This window comes from Juglans regia, chromosome 3 (assembly GCF_001411555.2).
Source record: "Juglans regia cultivar Chandler chromosome 3, Walnut 2.0, whole genome shotgun sequence".
Lineage (NCBI taxonomy): Eukaryota > Viridiplantae > Streptophyta > Magnoliopsida > Fagales > Juglandaceae > Juglans > Juglans regia.
The window spans coordinates 9,578,521-9,599,158 of record NC_049903.1 but is presented as its reverse complement, the minus strand read 5'-3'; the positions used below and the strand labels follow the sequence as shown (position 1 = coordinate 9,599,158).

General features: G+C 35.6%; 3 protein-coding genes across 5 annotated transcripts; all 3 read right to left on the bottom strand.

Moving 5' to 3' along the window:
* Positions 1-1,243: 1,243 nt before the first annotated feature.
* On the bottom strand, positions 1,244-2,894 carry LOC108982593 (major latex allergen Hev b 5-like). 2 transcript variants are annotated; one of them, XM_018954009.2, is made up of 2 exons: positions 2,537-2,894; positions 1,244-2,102 (listed from the first exon to the last, which is right to left on the bottom strand). In XM_018954009.2, the coding sequence occupies exons 1-2, from the start codon at positions 2,549-2,551 to the stop codon at positions 1,656-1,658; spliced, it is 462 nt and encodes a 153-aa protein (XP_018809554.1). In that variant the 5' UTR covers positions 2,552-2,894; the 3' UTR covers positions 1,244-1,655. The 2 variants fall into 2 exon arrangements, with proteins under 2 accessions (XP_018809554.1, XP_018809553.1); XM_018954008.2 differs by having other exon boundaries at positions 1,244-2,120; positions 2,537-2,671.
* Positions 2,895-7,753: 4,859 nt separating this feature from the next.
* LOC108982597 (ER membrane protein complex subunit 3-like) lies at positions 7,754-12,327 on the bottom strand. Its single transcript, XM_018954014.2, has 8 exons — positions 12,005-12,327; positions 11,822-11,915; positions 11,092-11,211; positions 10,931-10,979; positions 10,573-10,672; positions 10,406-10,467; positions 10,050-10,108; positions 7,754-8,190 (listed from the first exon to the last, which is right to left on the bottom strand). Exons 1-8 carry the CDS (start codon positions 12,154-12,156, stop codon positions 8,086-8,088), a joined length of 741 nt encoding a protein of 246 aa, XP_018809559.1. The 5' UTR covers positions 12,157-12,327; the 3' UTR covers positions 7,754-8,085.
* A 2,561-nt stretch (positions 12,328-14,888) lies between these two features.
* LOC108982594 (formin-like protein 18) lies at positions 14,889-19,133 on the bottom strand. 2 transcript variants are annotated; one of them, XM_018954010.2, is made up of 6 exons: positions 18,539-19,133; positions 17,162-17,273; positions 16,863-17,034; positions 16,427-16,614; positions 15,998-16,129; positions 14,889-15,244 (listed from the first exon to the last, which is right to left on the bottom strand). In XM_018954010.2, exons 1-5 carry the CDS (start codon positions 19,018-19,020, stop codon positions 16,004-16,006), a joined length of 1,080 nt encoding a protein of 359 aa, XP_018809555.1. In that variant the 5' UTR covers positions 19,021-19,133; the 3' UTR covers positions 14,889-15,244; positions 15,998-16,003. The 2 variants fall into 2 exon arrangements, with proteins under 2 accessions (XP_018809555.1, XP_018809556.1); XM_018954011.2 differs by having other exon boundaries at positions 16,011-16,129.
* Positions 19,134-20,638: the final 1,505 nt, after the last annotated feature.

The following is a 20,638-nucleotide window of genomic DNA, read 5'->3' as shown; positions in this document are numbered from 1 at the left end:
GGATCAGAAGGGTATTGAGGCCATGAGTCTTTGCACCATTTCCAATTTCAATTCCCATGCAGGTGCAGTTTTTTTACATCAATCGGCATCAAAGGGTAGAGGATAACTTTTCTTCGCAAGTAATCCCTCATTGATCATGGAGTCTACTTTTTGTGTTGCTGTCAGAGCCAATGCTACTATCTTGCAGTACCCGTTTTATGGTTAAACATAGGAACTAAAGAATTTAATCCATTGTTTCGCCAAACGTTGATTTTATACTCAATTATTTGTCCTATTTTTAGATAATGAATTTATTTATATATATATATATTTTATATATTTAAATGCATCTTTTATATGTTAAATAATTCATACCTTAACAAAACAAAACGATGACGATGTCGCCATCACAAATCGTTTAGTCTTCTCAATTACTTGAAGAAATAGATTCTTTCTTTTAGCTTTTAAAGGGGAGTTCTTCGATTTATTCTTTTATTCCTAAATTCCTATGAGAATGAATCATGACTTTGTTCTCATTTGGATGGTATTTTCTGCCCCTCTTTTGTTTATTTATTTAATTTCTGTCTTGTTGATTAATAATTTAAGAGCTGTATATATGCCTTGATCTATTTCTTCCCATTTTTATTATATAGTTTTTTATTGACAAAAAAAAAAAAAAAAACTATTTGTCATTAACAATAATCAGCTACGGCACGGGGAAAAACACCATGATCCGGAATTGGATTTTCACACTCAGTGGAAATGCCACTTCAAGAGGAATGAACATGCATACATACATACAAAGGATATTACCCTTCTCAATTGTTTGCGGCACATTTTTAACCATAGAGATGAAAATGGGGAAGGTCAGTTTCCTTGAAATCTTTTAATCCTAACCATATAAAATTAATAATAATAATAATAAAACAAAACTATACAAGAGGTGTGTATCGGTTTTCTTTGCTCAATCTTTATACCACTCGAATATCTCATGCATCATCCAAAAACCTACTCTAAAAAATGTTATTGGTTATTGGTGCCTTTGCATGTGGCATGTCTGCATCATCTGAAAGCACTTGATTCAGAAGACACCTTGCTCCATGATCCATGCGCAGGCCATTTTCAGTTGCCATTCTCCTTTGGAGGTTTTGGCTTACATACACAACACTAATTTCTGCAATAAAGTGCCCATAAGCAACTCTATAAGCATCTTGTCCCTTTGAATCACCAGATTAAGTGCCCTACCTAATATTACGCACAGATATTGATTTGGTAATAAAAAAAACAATAATATCATTATTCAAGCCTAGAAAATATCACATCTCATCACACCATATCAAACTCACCTGACCCTCTTGGAACCAACATCCACACCACCCACCTAGCACACACTTCAGCTCCTACACATACATAGAGCACTCAAGAGTTTCTCCCATCTATGTACCATTTCAAATATTAGGCACTTGGGAAGAATGCTGATGTGGATCCAAGTGCTTACATTGTGCAGCTTGGGAATTTCAAAGTTCAAACCATCCCAAACCCTTAACCTCAATCATAACCATAATTGTACTAAAAACATGATGTAAAACTAAACAGCATGCCAACTTTGAAATGCAACCTAAGAAGAAGACCCAAAACTAAGACTCTCCTATATAGTTTCACTTCCTTTCATCGATCTATTCCTCAGTCTTCTCAGCTGGAACTTCAGTGGTAGCTTCCTTTGCTGCTTCAGCTGGCTTCTCTTCCTCAACGGATTTCTCTACCTCAGCCGGGGCTTCTGCTGGTGCCTCAGTTGCTTCAGTAGTATCTACTTTGGTCTCCTCCACAGCAGCAGGCTCTGCTGCCACTTCTTGGGTCTCTTCCTCTTTTTTCTCTGCTGCTGGCTCCTCTGCGTCAGCCTTGGCTTCCTCTGCCACCTCCTTGGTCTCAACTTCAACCACAGCTTCGGGTTCTGAAGCCGCAGGTTTCTCTGCCACTGGGGCTTCAGGTGTTGCTTCTTTTGGTTCCTCAGTAACTGGCTCTGGGGCAGCGGGCGCGGCCACTGGCTCTTCTGGGGTTATCTCCTTTGTCGTGATCACCTCAGTTGCCTCATTCTCTGGCAATGTTGTTGGAGCCGATGCTACCTGCAAGACCCGATTTACCTTCAATGACAAATGAACCAATGAAGAAAACTTCTTAAAACCTCTTCAAAACGACTTCATGCAGTTGGAGTGTTAGTGATTGTATACCAATCACTAACACTCCATTAATGCAAAGCTAGTCATACAAAAAAAAGTAGCCGCGATCTATCGTGTATGAGAAAGCTAGAGTGTTTCCGGTAACATCCCAAAAGTTGGCATTTTTTGGCTGATCTAAGGACAATCCGTTACATACTAGTTTCTATACGTTATGGTTTTGCACAGATGGATCAGATGTTATTTAAAATAGAACTATACAAATACTTTGAACACTGTCAAAGCTGGAAGAGTAGAATGATCTATCAGAAACTGGATACAAATGTGTTCAGCACAAAACAGACATCATATATAAAAGCAAAAGTGAAATATTAGTTGAATACCTCAACAGTGGCCATTTGGGATACAAAGGGGAGTATAAAATAAATTGAACAGAAAAACGAAAGAGGTGAAATGTATCGGTAACCAGGAAGGAAGTGAGGAGTAGCACTTGTGAGTGAGGTGAGGAGCTGATCAGAATGAGAGAGCTATATATAGAGGTGTGAATGGTTCGAACCCATAAAAGAAACGGAAAAAAAAAGAAAGGGGGGGCCGGGGGGGGTGCGAGAGAAGTGTGAGCGCCAGAAGAATCTTTGCAAGAAGACGCCTCACGTCAGTGACACAGAATAAAGGACATTTGCAAGCCAAGCTGTGAATGTTTTTCCTTTGTTTCCGTTTTTTTTTTAAGAAGTAAAGTGTATCGGGATAAGTTTTTTCTATTATTGGTAGCTTTTGTAGAGCATTAATTGTAAATGCCAAATGGTGGAGGCCATAGGAGATATCAGTATCATATCTGATAAGTGGGTTTCTCTGTGTTGTTGTGAAGTGGGGGCATCTACCTCTCTCCCTTTTATCATGCATTCATGTTCTGGGATTTTATTTTCTCTCCATTGTTTTGTAGTTTCTATAGACCCTACCATTAATAAGCTTAGATTTCCATTCAAATTTGAAAAATACAACAGTTACATATTTCAATCTGCTTTTTTGGACTAAAACAAAATCAATAGACACTCATAAAACAAGTACTATCTCTGTAATTTTAGTGTTATTTCTGTGAATAAAATATTAAAACCCCTAGCTACCCCTATTTTTAAATACCAATAATACAAATTAAAATATTCATTTGAGTTCCTGTACAGCCATGAACTTAACCAGATGCATATTCTTGTCCTGTGATTGTTTTATGAAAAATTCTATTTTTAAGTCGGTATGTAAAACACACTTAATATATTGTTTGCATGACATAATTTGATTTGAAAGAAAAAATTTAAATTTTAAATCTTACAAATCAAATCTTACTATATGAATGATGTATTCTATATAATAGCTTGAGAATAGAACAACTCTTATTTTATTTTACCTTGACTTTATGCCAAGAAAACATGACTCAGGCAACTCACTAAAAAAATCTGTGTACATAGCAATCCAAATATGTTTATATAAAAGAATAAATATGCACAAATTAAAATCTTAAATACCCAGAAAGGCTACTGTATAAAACTTTGATATGCATACCATTACATTAAACATTGGTCTTGGTCTATAAGAGAGAGAGAGAGAGAGAGAGAGCTCTTTTGTAATTGTCAAAAATTTTGGACATTTACTTTAGTAGTCACTTTTTTAGGCGGGTTCAATTGATTGTTGTACTATTTTTAAGGTTTTCAATAGGATGGAGGACCATGCTTTCTCTTTTTTCTCAGAAACCAAACACATCCCATCATTATTGTAAATTGTAATGGAGGTAAGCCAATAAAAAGCAAACAAGGTCTCTTGGGCGGTGCCCCCATGTGGGACCCTTCATCACCAACTGTGATCATTACCGTCCAATTCGCCCCAATAAAAAAGACATAAAAAATAAAAATGCTAGCGTGGCCAACTTTTCCTTCCTTGATTCACCCCATTGTTCCTACCTTTGGAAACCGACCTTTCCCAAAAGATGAACCCCTTTGGGCCCACACTAGATGCTTTCCAGGTCGGACTACTCGTGACTTGGGGTCCCACTTCCTGTCGTCTGATCTGTCACGCCGGATCACTGTCCAATTCCTCTGATCATCATGACATCACGACAAGTTAATTGATCTTATCGCTATCATCGTCCCTCCTCAACATTTTAAATTAGTTTTTATCTTTTTAATATCATATAAAGTTTTTCTTTAAAATAATCTTATGATCGGTATACCTCAATTTGTTTTTTTGTCAAATGCGATATACTACACAACCTTTCAATCTTCATACATTATATTTTTAAAAAATTTTAATATTTTTTTAAAATTTTTTTTTGAATTTATTCTTTTTAAACTATTTCAATTCTTCTATTTAATATTCATATATTAAATTTTTTATAAAAAATAAAAAAATTAAAATTAAAAAAAATATGATATGTAGAAGTTGTGTGAATAGTAAGAGATTGTATAAATTTTTTATTTGCGAGTAATCTATATTTTGAAAATAAGAAATCGTATTTATAGTCAGAGTGTAAAAATATCGCATAATTTTTTTGAAAAAAAATGAATAAATATGAAACCAACATAAAAAAAATAAATTTTTAATAATAAATCTCACTATTTTTTAAAAATAATTATATGACGCTTGCACATTCTATAAATATACTCAGCATTACTCTTTGAAAATTTATGTTTCACTTAGATAGACTTCATCCACAATAAGCTCTCCCTCTTCTTTAAAATAAACTCCTGAAAAAAGCAAGTAAAATTCAAAAAAGAAAAACCCAAAACTGAAATCTAAGAATTACTCATTCGAGGTTGATGTAAGATTATGATATGAGATGAGATGATTTTAAACCAAAGATGAAAGTTAAAAAAAATATTAATAATAAAATTTATAATAATAAAATAAGATAAGATGAGATAAAATATTTTTTTGAATCCAAACGGCCTGTAATATTCTGATAAAAGATTTCATTTATGAATCGTTATGAATAATATATTAAGTAAAATGTTTACATAATATAATATAATTTAAAAGATAAATTCTAAAATTTAAATTTTAAATTTTATAACTTATATTTCGTATGTGAATAATGGTTGATTGAGTCATTATATTTTACCGGAAGTCGGCGTGAGCCGTTTCATTAGGCTACCTGCCATGGATATTCGAAAAAGGAGTTTTTGATGAAGTGGACCAAAAAAATGAAGCCTCTATGAGGCCCAGTGGACAACCGATACTAAGCACTCCCATCATTCTCTCTCTCCGCCTTTTAGGATTGGTACTAGGAATATTAAGGGTGAGTTTGGTTGGTTACAACTCATCTCAACTCATTATTATAATTTTTTTAAATTTTAATACAAAATATAATAAATAATTTAACTTTTTTAAATTTTAAAATAATAATAATATTAAAAAATAATATTCTAACAATATTTTATCATCTCAACTCAACTCACTTCAACATCCAAACACAACCTAAGTCTTTGAGGATTGATATTAGGAATATTAAGTACAAGTTTTAAATTTTAAGTTATTTTTGTATAAATGTGGGTACTATAAAAAAAAAATTCATATTTTTTAATGATAGTGTAATGATATTTGTAATCATAAAGTATAAGTGTCGCGTAATTTCTTTGAAAAATATGAGTAAAGACATATCCACATGGAAAAAAAATTAATTTTTTAATAGTAGATCTTATTTCTTTTAAAAAAAATTACGTTACGCTTGCACACTATTTGACAATATCTAGTATTACTCTATTTTTTATAAAATATTTATACGAATATTGTGTATTTAGATATCGTTTGGATAGTGAATTAGAATGAGATGAATTAAGGTGAAAATTGAAAATTAAATAAAATATTATTTTTTAATATTATTATTGTTTTGAGATTTGGAAAAATTAAATTATTTATTATATTTTGTATAGAAATTTAAAAAAATTATAATGATTAAATAAGATAAGATGGGATGAATTGTTATAGATAACTCTCGTATCATTTTCTTTTCCTAAAATTGTCGTGGTCTCACGCGTGTACAGATGACGTAGGATAAGGCTGATCGATGTGACTATTGAGAACAATGGCTGCTGCCTTGGATTCATTCGAATTTTGGGTTTTTTCTCTGAACTATTGCCTGTAAATGATTTTTGGTTGAAGCTTTTCATCAGCACATATAATACACTCTATGATTTGGTAACTTTTATTTATTTATTTTATTGAGCTACACATTGATTGATTTCTTAATTTTTGATACATGCATGATGATGCTGTCTTCTAATATCAACTGTAGGTCCTTCTTTTGAAGTTGAAGTGATATTAAAATTTAGAAAAATTATTCTCATCAGTTATTATTATTCATTACCTCACATTATATAATTTATAAAAAATATTTATATATCTTATAAAAAGTATTTTTATATTTTATAAAAAAAAATTATAATTATAATATAAAAATAAATAATAACTGATATATAATAATATATGATAATTTTTACCTTATTTGGATGATATCGTAGCTCACACAATTCGGAGGGACTCAATTATTTTGGGCTGGGCCCGGAAGCTAACTTTTATGCCAACAACATACCTTTCCTCTTAATTGCGACAGGTCGGCAAACGTATATTTCTTACTTTTTGAACAACTTTTCCTTCGTTAGGCAAACCTTTTTCTGCTGTCAATTGAAGAAAATAGCAGCCTACCTGGTCCATACAAGGGGCTGCTCATGAGAAGGTGGACCTTGCACAGAAGATTTTATGTTCTCAATCAGAGGTTCTACATATCCCCAGTTCCTGCCACTTTGGAAGTTCGTCTCAGTCTAAAACTGCTTTGGGATTCACCAAAGCACCGACACAATTGGATTGTGATCATTGCCCACCTCTTTCAATTTTACATTTCTTTGTTTTGGGATCATTTTGTAACAACACCAGACTACACAGTTTGGTCATCTCATCCATACCCAACCCACTTTTTTGTTTGCAGTTTGAGTTCCAAACACTATATATTCCCCCTTTCCCCTTTTTCGGTTTACCACAACTTGAGCCATTTGGAATTAGCCTAAACCAACCAGATTGATTGATTGCTCGTGAAGGAAAGTGCAAAATCCTCAAGGAGACACTGCAGTTTGTTTAGCACTGCATGATATCTTTTTGGAAAATGCTGGATCTCCCGCTGGGGTCCAGAGTATGTTTTTATGTGTTTTTATGTGTTTTTTAAATTATTTTTTATATAATTTTTTTAATAATTTTAAATATTTTAAAAAAATCATAATATTATTAAAAAAATATTTTCTTAATCATGAAGTAAAATAAAATATTATATTAAGAAAATATTTTTTTAATATTTTTTTTTTACTTTCTGATTAAGGAAATATTTTTTTTATTGATATTCTAAATTTATTTTATTTTTTTAAAAATATTAAAAAATCTATATAAAAAATAATTTAAAAAAAACACATAAAACAACACTACACCCCAGCGGGAGCTGTAGCACTACTCTATTTTTTCTGAAGCATGTGAGACTTGTTCCCCCCAACGAGAGGAAGCTGCCGCGTACAGGGAGGGACATCCAAGATGAATATGGTTGTGATGAACGTCCATGACCCGAATGCGGATTGGAAGGCAATGTTTTGATGTTTTCTTATTCAGATGCAAATGACATTTAACTTTCCCACACAACACAGATCTGTTTTCTTTTACAAAATGAAGCTCAAAATGTGAAATTGAAATAAAGTGTGATAAAAATGAACGCTCAGATATAATGTATTTGGAGTACAACTAGATTAGAAATAAAAAAGATGGGGGAAAAAACCTTCTTACGAGTTCTCTCCCAGTTACTGAAGATGTTGGCTACAACACTGAAATATAATAAGTTAACTAAACGAGTAGCAGAAAACCATGGTGTGTAATAACCCCCGTCAAGCTGCGAATCACCAGAGGCCATTCCTTAGCGGAGAGCTTTTCTCAAAACTGCTTCAGCACGCTGCTCAAATTTTGGTAGGGCCCAGTCATGCTGAACTATGTCGAGACTGTCTTTTTCAGCACCCAAGCTCTGAAAAGAAAAGAGATAAAGTAACCTAATTTAGGAGTCAATCCTGACAGGGAAGGGTCTTCTAACAGCTTTCCCTACATATATTTGAGAAGACCGGCAACCAATTTTTTGTATGTTTACATATATCAAAATGTCCCTTCTGACAAGATTTGTTCTATAGGGGGAACCCTACCAGATTTATGTAAGAAGTAATATTAGTTGAAGGAAATGATTAACCAACTACTCTTACTCTTACAACTCTCTATTAAATAAAGGGTAATTTTGTAAAATTGAAATTCACTTTTAATGAAGTGGCATACTTGCATTGATTGATAGTGAGCAGGTTGAAAAAGAGAGTTGTAGGTACAACATTACCCTATTAGAAAGTTTTACAGTGATGGAAAAAAAATCACCATCGTAGTAGAAAGTAGGTCACTCAAAAATTAAGAATACATGTTGACAGAAAAGATTTGAGTGCAACTATTGCAGACATTCCTACATGCATATCAAGCGATCCTTATTTTTTTGATAGGCACCGGTTGTCCGGAACAGCGTCCCGACCAATCCCGGGAGTGCACAGGCCCTAGGCAAGGAGTTTCCCACAAGTGTACCTCGGGTAATTCAAGGAAAAAATCCTCCAGTCCGATGACTCCTAGAGATTGTTTGCACCCAAGGGGTTTTGAACTTTAGACCTAGGGGAAGCATACCCCCAAGCCCAAGGCCTTTACCACTTGAGCCAACCCTGAGAGGAGGGGGAGGGGGAGCAGGTTGTTTGAGAAACTTGAGGCACACAAATAGCTAGGGAGAAATACAGTTTCAACCCTCAAACTATGGGACGTTTTACATTTTGCATCCTCAACTACTAAGACCAACATATTGCACCCTTAAACTATTGGGACTGTCAAATAACACCCTCTGTTCGATATCGGTGTAAATCTCATAGAAAAATGTCACTTGTGATTGATTTCACACTTGAGTTGATGAAAATGCTCCCATCAGATCTAGGGTACACGAAGGTTTGAATGAGAAATGTGTCATTCCAGTATTTTGGGGTGAATATTAGAAACAATATGGGGGTGAAGTGTAATATCCCAAACAACTTTATGTCAGAGAATTGATGGTGAGAAAAGAAGTTGATCTAGGTTACTAGAGTGTGGTAATTGGTAATGTTAATGCAGAAGGAAGCATTGTGTGTGAACCAAATTAGTAGAGAATCAGGTGAAATGGAAGTTTTGATTGACTGCTGAAGTATCTTTGCATTGGTGCAGTAGGATGCTAAGCCCTCACTCCTATTATTCTAAATGTGAATCTGCCGTTTCATTCCCAATTCTTAAGTGATTTCATCATTTTAGAAGAAAAGGCCAGGCTGGTATAATGCCAAACTTTCAAAAGCATGGTCCTTTCAAATTCACGAGATGGACACTCTCGTATTGGACACTAAGAGTAAAGACTCATTTATTTTGGGGACACTAAGAGTAAAGACTCATTTATTTTGGGGAAACTATAGCTTCCACCCCCAAACTATAGGGCATTTTACACTTTGTACCTAAACTATCAAAACTAAAGCATTACACCCTCAAACTACAATGGACTGTCATATAGCAGCCCCAGACATGGGAGCATATTTGTCAACTGAGGTACAATACCAGTCGCATGTTGACCATGTGACATTTTACCATCATATTTAACACTGATTTCAAAGTAGGGTGTCGATTCAAGATCCAACAGAATAGACATAATGTTTTACATAAAACATGTTACTGCTATTCTTAATACAAGTAAAAAAGAATAGAGAATCTTGTAGAAAGATATATGACAACTTGAAGAGTAAAATCCACTTAAGCCTAAGAAGAGCATCGGCAAATAAGTTAAAACTGTACCTTTGTTGGATCAAAGCCAAAACCACTCATTTGCATCATACGCTGGGTGTCATCTGTGGCTGCATCAGACCACATTTTATGGTGAATTTTTTTTTTTTTTTTTTTATAGGATAAGATTTTCTTAATAACTAAAGAGGATGAAAACCATGAAACCCCAATACACAAGAAGTATACAAGAGATCCACCTAACTATCAAAGGGAACATTTTACGGTAAATTCAAAGAGAGCATATAGAAATCTCAGCATCAAAGAAACATTGAATGATAGCTAAAGGGCTTTGGAGTCTTTTTTTTTTTTGGTTGTGCTGCTTGAGATTCATTCAAAACCATTATAATAATCAATAGATTAATACATACCATTCTCTTCTCCCAGTATGAGACTAAATAAACCTCTTAATCCAAACAAATTGAGGAAATACCTGAAAGAATTTATAGCGAATTATTAGAGGCAACTGGCAAACTACATGAGAGGTAAAAGATAAATACAGAAAATTTATTTAACTGGAAGAATAATAAACGCATACCATGAGCGACTACTAACATAGCTAACATCCACAGTACTCAAGTCAATTCCATTTTGTAACATTGATCGGAACCTCTGAGTCAATGGAAATGGTATTTTAGCTGTAGAAAAGAGAGACATTTAGACAACTGTTGCATGTATATGGACACTGAAGATCAGAAAAGGAAAAGGAAAAGGAGGCTGTAAACAGATATTTGCAAGGATGGAACACTGAAGAAAAAAACATTTAACTAATGTTCCTAGCATTTCAGCATGATGACATACAACACAAGAAATATGAAGTGACATCACCACATTTTTTAAAGATTGAAACCTCAAATTGCGCATTAAGGAATTAACATAGTGCTATAGAAACGAACCTGCCACAAATCCCGAGAAGAAAAAGTTGACCCATGCAAAAGTAAGAGTCTGGCCAACAAGAAAAGATCAATATGATTCATTGACCAAGTTTAGAAATTACACCGCCAAGTAATAGTTATCAAATTCACACAAACATAATGTCTTAACGAAAAAGTAATACCTGGGGTATAATCATTGAAAGGTTTTTCTTCATCATATCCATAGCCATATTTGGATCAGAGAACATTTGTGCCTGGGCATTTTGAGCTTGACCCTTGGGAACATACAATAGCCCATTTTCCTGCCATGTTTAAGCATAGATATAACTTCAATGTCAGTGTCTACGTTACAACCAAACGCAGATGTGGGGGTAAATGTGGTCTTCTTAGAGACAACAGAAAATGTAAGCATATTAGCCTGCTAATGATAACTGCAACACGCAGGAAAAGCAGCTTGGACCAGATTGAAACCAAGGCCTCATAACAATTGAAAAAACACCACCAAAACCAAAACATTCCATCTTTCTTTGACTCTGATGATAGTCTTTGTTAAAGTTTCAAGAACCCTAAAACTGTACTTAAATTGGACTTTATTCGGCATTAAATACTTATAAAATCTGACTTAAAAGTTATTAATATATTCATACTTGTAAAAAAAGAGTTACTAATATATTCTCCAAGCTCTAAAAGTTAATGAGCAACGTTTTATAAACCTTGTATCACTCTGTGAATCGAAAAATGAGCTCAAGCAAACCATTACCGAAATCATTCACGCTTCAACTCGTTTACAAATCTAATTCTTAGAATAGTCGTATGCCTAATTACAAATTTGTTTTTGATAGGTTATGCCTAATTACAAAATTACGATCAAAATTGAGATTCAGCTGATTATCTGCATATGAAATAAGATACCTCATTGCTAAAATAGAGTCTGCGAGCACGAAACGACTTGGGAGGAATAAAATTAGCGCCGGCACGTAGATTCCGAGCCCTAATGACAACTTGCCTGAAACATTCACCATGACTACACAAAATTCAAAATTGAGTCGAATTAGGGAGCTACATGTGTTTAATAGATTAGGATTTTTAACATGCCCTTCTTTGACGATTTTGGTGTCGGGGACTTGGTTAGAGCGCATGAGCTTGGCAACGAAGTGGCGGAGTACGCCGATGAGGACCATCACCACCGAAAGCGGGATCAGAACCCAGTCTCTGATCGCCGTGTCTAGCACCAGATCTTCCGCCATTGCTGGACCGCGCAGACAACAGAGAGGATGACCGTGTTTCCGATTCTGAATCTGTGATCTCTCTCTCCCTCTTCCCTTGCTTCGATCGACTATTGTGTCGTTGTGCCAAGCGATTAGGGGTGTTATAGTCTTTGTCTACTTCTCAGACTTGTTGATTTTAAAAGCGACGATATTTCGTTTTACAAGTTTCATTAACGTTAAAACAAAAGCTTTCAGCGCATGAAACTGCTAAGTCGACACTTGTCGCCGTAGAAGGTTCAGAATTTAATAGTCTCACAAAAGTCATTAATATATGAAAAAATGTATTTATAAGTCGGTCTGGACACCATACTTAATAAATTACTTATATACCATAATTTAATTTGAAAGAAAAATTTAAAAATTTAAATTTTATAAATTAAATACTACCATTTATGGTATGCTCTATACAAACTTGAGAATACAATAACTTTTAATATCTAATATTAAATCTTAAAATTAAATAAATAAATTTTATATAATTTTTTATCATAAAATAAATTCGTCATAACATATAAAATATTCGCCTGCTAACTATCCGACTATAATAAGCACTATAATATAGAGAATTCCTTTTAATCTCCGTGAAATTACGTACTTAATTAGAGATCAACTAACAAAGATTATTATAGAAAATTTCGATAATTTTGTATACTACGTACGTACATGATTATGTATGATTATTTTTCCCAGTACTCTAAGGCTCTAAGCTGCCTGATCATCTGCAGTACTACTACTCCGCTAGTTCCATTATAATCGAGATGAAATCTGCATTTATATCATAGATCTCCTATTTATTTTTTTAATGGAATTAAGTATATAGTTTTTCAAAGACACCATGATCAACACATGATCATGAAGGCCATACGTGGTAATATTGGTGTTTGATAGAATAAACTAAAGTGGGGCTATCGTACTGAAAAGCTTTCGTTCTCGGTCGATCGATCGAAGCTCAGCCACATGATGCATGCAAATGCAATTGGTTTATGCAAGTTTTGATCAGTAAGATCCTTAATTAGCTTGATATTCATGCATATGGTCCACTTAATTTCTTGATTCTTAATTTTTCTGTTGTATGTTTCCTACAGCTAGCTTTTCTTTGTTGGGTAGCTAGCTAGCTCCTTTGAGATTTGGAATGAGTGCCCAACTCATTTTCATTCTCCCTTAGCGAGAAGAAATGGCCTCGGCCAGCAGTTCTAGATTAATCGCATATATATTCCCTTCCATAAAACTCCTTATAAGCAAGAAACTCACAAGTTATTCCTCCTCGTCTCATATTAAATCACAAATGAAGGGTTTTGTTCTTGGTGATTTTCAGTCTCCAACTACACTCCAACCTTTGGTTTATATATATCAGCTTCTCCTCCTGCAGGCGCACGAGCTTAGCAGCACTAGGGCCATTAATTTGATGCATGCATGCTAAACTGATCAGGACCAGGAGAGGAAGATCATAGAGCTCTGGAGACTGTCCTCAAGCTTTACGACGCAAGAACAAAAACATCAATGAATTATCTGACATAATTGGAGGTGATGAGTGCCAATGCATCTGCAATTTCTTCTCATTTTTTTCTAACCCCTCCATGGAAAACTAGTTTTTTGTTTGTTTTTGTTTTCTTTTTTTTAATATTGGGTTGCATGTACTTATTGCCAACTCAATTTCTCCGAAACATTACATTTGGAACACATGCATGATCAAACAAATGCGTATGGCATTTCTTTATTGCAGCAAGTGTTGGATTTTTTTCTCTTATCTGATTAGAAGCTTCGGAAACAATGTTGAATTCGTCGTGAAACCGACATTCCATGATGGAATGCATGTTGGTGTTGCATGCATCAGGCTAGGTATGTATGTCACAAACTTCGTTTACTCATTATATTAATGTCACCTTTCAGATGGGTAGGGTTCCAAGATATTTTCCAAATGATAAAAGCTTCCATACGTGCATGGTGGTTTATCTGCAGCTAGAATGGAACATAATACATGTGTCTTTTGGAAAGGGTTTCAGCTTCCATAATATTGCAAGTCTACAAGGGGATCGAAGGTGTAGCGCAGTATGTCCAACCTAGTCATGGACAGTGTCACTATCATTAGAACTGTTGATAATCCCACTTTTACTGTTTATGACATTATATGAATACCATAGTTTTCAACAATACAGAAATGTAGAGTTGTTCATGGAGCAGCTTCTTCATACTGAACCTTTAAGACTGGTACGAGACTCCGTGGCTGGACCTTCTTGTTTACTCTTTCTTTGATTACTGGGAGTCTGGGGTGTAACATTGAAATCGTGTTTTTGTTTGCTTGCCTCTCTTTCCTTCTTCTCATTTCCTTTTATTTTCTTTCCTCACCAGAAATTGATGGCATATGTGATGACGGTATTGGACAAGATAAGATGCACATTCACAAAGGGTCCAAGGGCAAAGCCTAAAAAAGTTGTATATATTTTCCTTTCAATGTGCTCCTCATCGGTGCCTTTCTGTTCTCATTTAAATTCTAAGAGCCATTAGGTACGGACCAAAGTGATGTGATTTTTGTAGTAGTTGAAATTGAACATGGACATCACAACTAAAGAAGAAACCAGGGGTAAATAACTTTTATCTTTACATCAACTCATGATCCAAAAGAGCATTTGCCATCATCTTCTTAGCTAGTTGTCCACTCAAATCACAACAGACTGCTGTGAAAAAGCGATGCCTTAACAAGATAAAACAAGTTAATAGTCAAATGCAACAATCATTTCTGACATCTAACACGATATACAGTGATCCTTAAGGATGTACAGAGTATTTACCATTCTAACCAGTCTCCTTCAGTCAGTTCAAAGGTTAGCGTCGAATGGAATAAAAGACCATACAATGAGATAGAAAACCCTAACTCCATGGCAATGGCATAACTACAAGATACTACTTGCCACTAGCCCACGGCACATTCATTGTCAGAAATTACGAAGTAAAACAAAACATGTCATCTAACCATGTCATAGCACCCAAAAAAAAAAAAAAAAGGATAAACATAACAAGTCTTCAATATCTGTGCTTCCATCACAAGAGGCCGCATGCCAAAGGTCACCTGTAAAAGTAAAATAAACTTTTCCATCAGTTTTTTGGCACAAAACAGACAGTAAGCAAGATATATATTGGTAAACCACCGTAATGGGTACATTGGTCAATAGAGAAGGCCACAGCTGCACAATAACTGCAAAAACAACCCACTTTTTATGCAAAATATCCAGTGAGGGTTGAGATATTTGAGGTTGTAAAGTGGTAAAGGCATTGGGCTTGGGGGTATGCTTCCCCAGGTATAAGGTTCAAATCCCCTTGGGTGCAAACAATCTCTAGGGGCCATTAGACTAGGGATTTTCCACTTGAATTACCCGAAGTGCACTTGCAGGAAACTCCTTGCCGAAGGTCTGTGCACTCTGGGATTAGTCAGGACTCTATTCCCGGACACTCGGTGCCAGTAAAAAAATATATATATTTGAGGTTGTCATGTGAAATGATATAATCAGATGGTAATGCCAATTATAACCCAAAGTACTTTCTTTTTATTTGAAACTCACAAACGCTAAAGAATTGATGGAACTGAACGCTTCATCAAAATAGTGCTCAGTAAAGAGAAAAAAAAATGCTGTAATAGAGAAATCCAAAGTGAAACAGAGAGTCAACAGGCAAGACATCAGGCGGGGCATCAGGCATTCTGAATGTGAAATATTTGCATATAAAAGTGCATGAGGGAGAATTGCAGAAATTCTGCAGATAAATAAATTGGATGTAATAGGCAAAATGGGAAAACATTAACATTGCATGGAGTTAATACAGCTACCAGGCATCATGACCGTTTGAATAAATGATGGCGTGCTAACATCTCTGTCATCCCAAGTGCAGAAATACTTTCACATCCAAGGAGCTCATGAAGGTTTGCATCACATAATATCACCATTGAATTTAAAGGATCCTACAACCAAACAAGTAAAGCCACTAAGATTTAGGTTCCAAATGAGAAAACTACCAAAAACAAAACACAATAATTTTTAGTAGTGGAAAAGGCCAGCTGGGTGAGAACAGGATGTTAATTATAAGGAACCAGATAAAATCATAATGTGTATAAAATTCGAGAAACTAAACCAATCTATCAGAACAATCTTCTCATATGTATGCTCATTGGAGAGTGAAGATAGAGAGGCTAATTTAAGCTGTAAATTTTATACTTCAGAGGTGGGGGGAGGGCGAATTTTTGCGCCAGGCTACCTACCTCCAAACGGTTAACCTTAATGTACTCCCAAACACGCCTTAAAACCTCAGATTGGAGCATCTCCCTTCCTCCAATGCCCAAAAACTTGGCAAGTGCTTCAGATATAATGATGGTAGATGAACCCAGTTCGGTACTTTCAGTTGTAGACTCAACATCTACCTTCAATCGTTTAGCTTGGCCTGACTCCTCTGCAAACATCATGTGGGAGAAAAGTCACTAAATCAAAACCAAGACAAAATAATTTGCATCTTCAAATAATCTTCTCAATCCTTACTCAGAACTTTTGCCAAGAGAAAAAAGATCCAGAGATAGAGGATCTCCATCTCAGGCCTCAAGAGCTCTTAAAAAAGCCACACATCAAGAACAAACAGGCAAGACTGAGAAATAAAAACCATCATAAGAGAAAATAATTTATGTTTTGTGCCACATTACATACTTGTGGGTTCAAGTGGGATAATATGTTTGGCTAGCAGCTTATTCATCTTGAACATGTCAGTACAGTCCGTCTCAAATACCAAGCGCAGGGCATCATTACAAATAATCTTTCTTTTGTTACTTGGATCTTGGAGGTTATTCTTCCTTATGTATGCCCACAGCTGCTTCACAATCTGAATCAAGCAAACCAGAGCTTCTTAGGTATCTATGTCAAGATTACATCATAAACCCCAATACTTCAGCAAAGTGATAATAAAAAAGCCAAATAAAGAGGATTGTGACATATCAGGAGATGACAACCTCAGTCCTTGGCAATGCTGGCTCACCAACAATTGCCTGAAGTTCAGGAGTGACCCCACAAACTTTGTTTAAACCCCCTGGGCCACCTCTTCTTTTGGCTCCCACTGGAGCACTGCAACAAAATACATTACATTTTAGAAGTAACAGGTCACTGAAATGAAATAACACAATGCACACAACACTACAGGTCACCATGAAAGCTATTCTTCCTATGAGGGATGTGATGTGACATAAAGTGCTTGCAGACATACATGTGTAGATACAAGTGAAGCAGGATTGGAGTTACACATGTCAGCAAAGGCAATGCAGAGTTGCACACTCCTATTTATGCATGTCTGCAGGCCATCCATCAAATAGATAAATGTTGCACATGGATCACAAAACTGTAATCACAAGAAAGTTTAAATTTTCCAAAATAGACACAACATATGGACGTCTCTCTCTCTCTCAACCAAAAAAGAAAAGACAGTACAAGGTACATTCCCTCGGCATGGAAATCAGATAGCTTACTCAAACCACAGAATGATAAGATTATATATATATATGTGTGTGTGTGTAAACATAAGTGTCAAAAGTACTTGCACATTTTCAGGCGGCGTGGGGGGAAGAGAAGACCTTTAATCTTCCAAACTTATACTAGGACAAAGCAGCAGCAAGCCATGCCTAAACCTGATAAGGCCTCCATTTTTGGGAAGAAACTTTAGTTGTTGTCTAAACTTATTAGAAGTTTTTCCTCTACTATGCCAAAGCATGGACTCGAAGAATCACTGTTTTCACATTCAAATACAGAAGATAGTAGTTCGACTGCCATTTTGCTAGACAGAAAAAATTTCAAAAAGTTGTTTTCTTTTTACTTATGAAACTGTTTTTAAAAAAACTTGTTTTTTCTTTTTTCTTTTTACTTATCAATTTAAAATAAAAAATAAAAAATCCCACCATATGGGCGAGTGATACTCATTTTGCTTTGAACATTTACTAATGACTCTCGTACTAACCAATGGAACCTGAGCCTATTTGTTTTCTCCTACATCAAAAGCTTTCATGTCACCTCGTGCACCAATGGCGATCACAATCAATGACAGCCCCAAAAGACTGTACCAAGGACACTTAACAATTCTCTATTATTCACAATACACATTATATTAAGAAAAGGCACACATAGCAATTCAAAATAATGAGATGAGCGTCGTAGGCATATAATAAAAAATATGCAACTTATGGATGCTAGATTGAGCAAAAGAAACATAATTATCACAAAGAAATACCAAAGAAAACCTACCCCAGAAAACCCTAAATTTGGAACCCCCCATAGCACCATCTCAGAAATTGAACAAAAAAACAAACCCTAAAACCCTAAACCAAGGCAAAAAAGAAAACCTTTGCTTCGGGGTCTCAGGGCTGGCATTTGGAGCGAAAGCCTCGGGCTTGGTCACTAGCGGAGGCGGCGGCTGTGGCTGAACCTGTGCAGGCAGTGGACGTGGCTGAGGCGGCGGAGGTTGGGGCTGCCGGAAGGTGAGCTCGTCGGGGCGGTGGTGAGGATGGGTCTGGAGGGCAAAATGGGGAGGAAATTGTTGGGGGTGGGTGGAGGGGTACTGAGGGTGGTTTCGGAGGGCAAAATGGTCTTTGGGGGGCTGGAGGTGGTGGGACTGTCGCTGCGGCGGTGGCTGCGGGTGTGGCTGAGAGTGGGAACGGATGAGGTGGTCGATCTGGTCCCGGATGAAGCCGGCCTTGTGGGATAGGTCTAGCCCTAGCTTGGCTTCCAGCTGCTGAATGATGCCATCTACCGTGTTAACGATGTTACGGTCGGATTGAAGGAGCACAGACTCCACCCCTTTTGCTATTTCTTGGTCGGACACCATGGTTTCACCTTCATATAATAACCGAAAAAACGGACTCAAACGGTTGTCTTCTCTCTGCTCTCTCTCTCTTTCTCTCTCCTCGCCTATTTCTCTCTCTCTGTCTCTCTCTGTCTCTCTCTACGTCTACTCTCTTTATAATATCGAAAAGACTATAGTACCCTTAAGGTACGCAGGCTCAAAAGACGGTATCACCCTTGTTTCGAAACAAGGCTTATACGAGAGTGGATATATAAATGTGTAAAATCCGAAAAAATTTCCTCTCTCTCTCCTCCGCTATCTCTTGAGAAATTTGAAAGTATAGAAATCTTAAAGATGTTTGAGCAAATTATGGAGCCAATTTTGCAAGTCGTTGATAATTGTATTGATTATGTAACCAATTTTACTTCTATCAAAACAGTTCGATTGATTATGAGGAAGGAAAATGTACCAACAATGGAAAACTCCACCATATGATAAGATAAAATTGAATTTTGATGGAGCATTGTTTCATGGTGTAAATTTTGTTGGAATTGGAGTTATTCTAAGGAATGATGTTTGGGAAGGTTTTGTTTGCTCTAAGTAGAAACGAAATAGGTATTTTTTATGTTGATGACGTTGCAGTTTTAATATATTTAAGAGAATTACAGAAAAATAAATGATAAACATACATCACTTTTCATAATATTTTATATAATAATATTTTAAAATGAATGTTATTTTTGTAAACTAACTTGTAAAAATAACATCATTTTATCAAAATATTCTTATTTTACAACAAACGTTATGAAATATGTTGTAAAATATATTGTATAGGTATCAATACTCATCATGAGAACCAAATTTTACTACACAGAAGCCTCTCATTATGAAAATACAGCAGCTTCTTCGACACTTCTTGTGACATTTGCCATACTGCTAGAGACAAAGTAATGAAGTAAGCTAGAAATGCTCACAAAGTTGATGATACAGCTCAAATATGGCATACCTCTCCTGATGTTGTATTAAATAGAGTGTTATGGGAAGCTAATCAGCAATTCTTTTTGTCTATATTTGGTATATTTTAATTGTCATCGTACATGTAACTTATTCTTGATTATTCAAGTATGAATGAAGTATATCTTTTATCATAAAAATCTCTTTGGAATCATAAAATGACAAAACAACCCATTCGATCCGTAGCCTGATCACAATGCATTGAAGAAACAAGGAATTTAATAGGGAAGAACAAGGGTATAGAGGTAAATCGCAAAGTTGCAGGGTGGCATCTCTTTTTTAAATAAAGAGTAAAGATAAAGGGATATACGAGAGATTTTCTGACAAAAAAAGAAAAGAAAAGGAGGAGATAAAGATGACAAGATGTGGAACTGAAATGAAACCGCCCCGTCACAAGTGGGGAAGGTGGGCATAATGGTCAGTACCAATAGATTTTGGTTTGTTTTGACTTTGAACCGTTGGATAAGAGGATTGTTAGTGGGGGGGTTTGGTCAACAACTGTAGAGACTGGTGTTGGTAGTGTGAGGGTGAGGGATGAGAGTGGCTTTATCCAACGGCTGATAATGGATTTGCTTTGCTTAGTTTAAAAAATTCGACTAACCTCCCTCTACTCTTACCTACCAAACTAGTCAATCTCTCTCTTTGC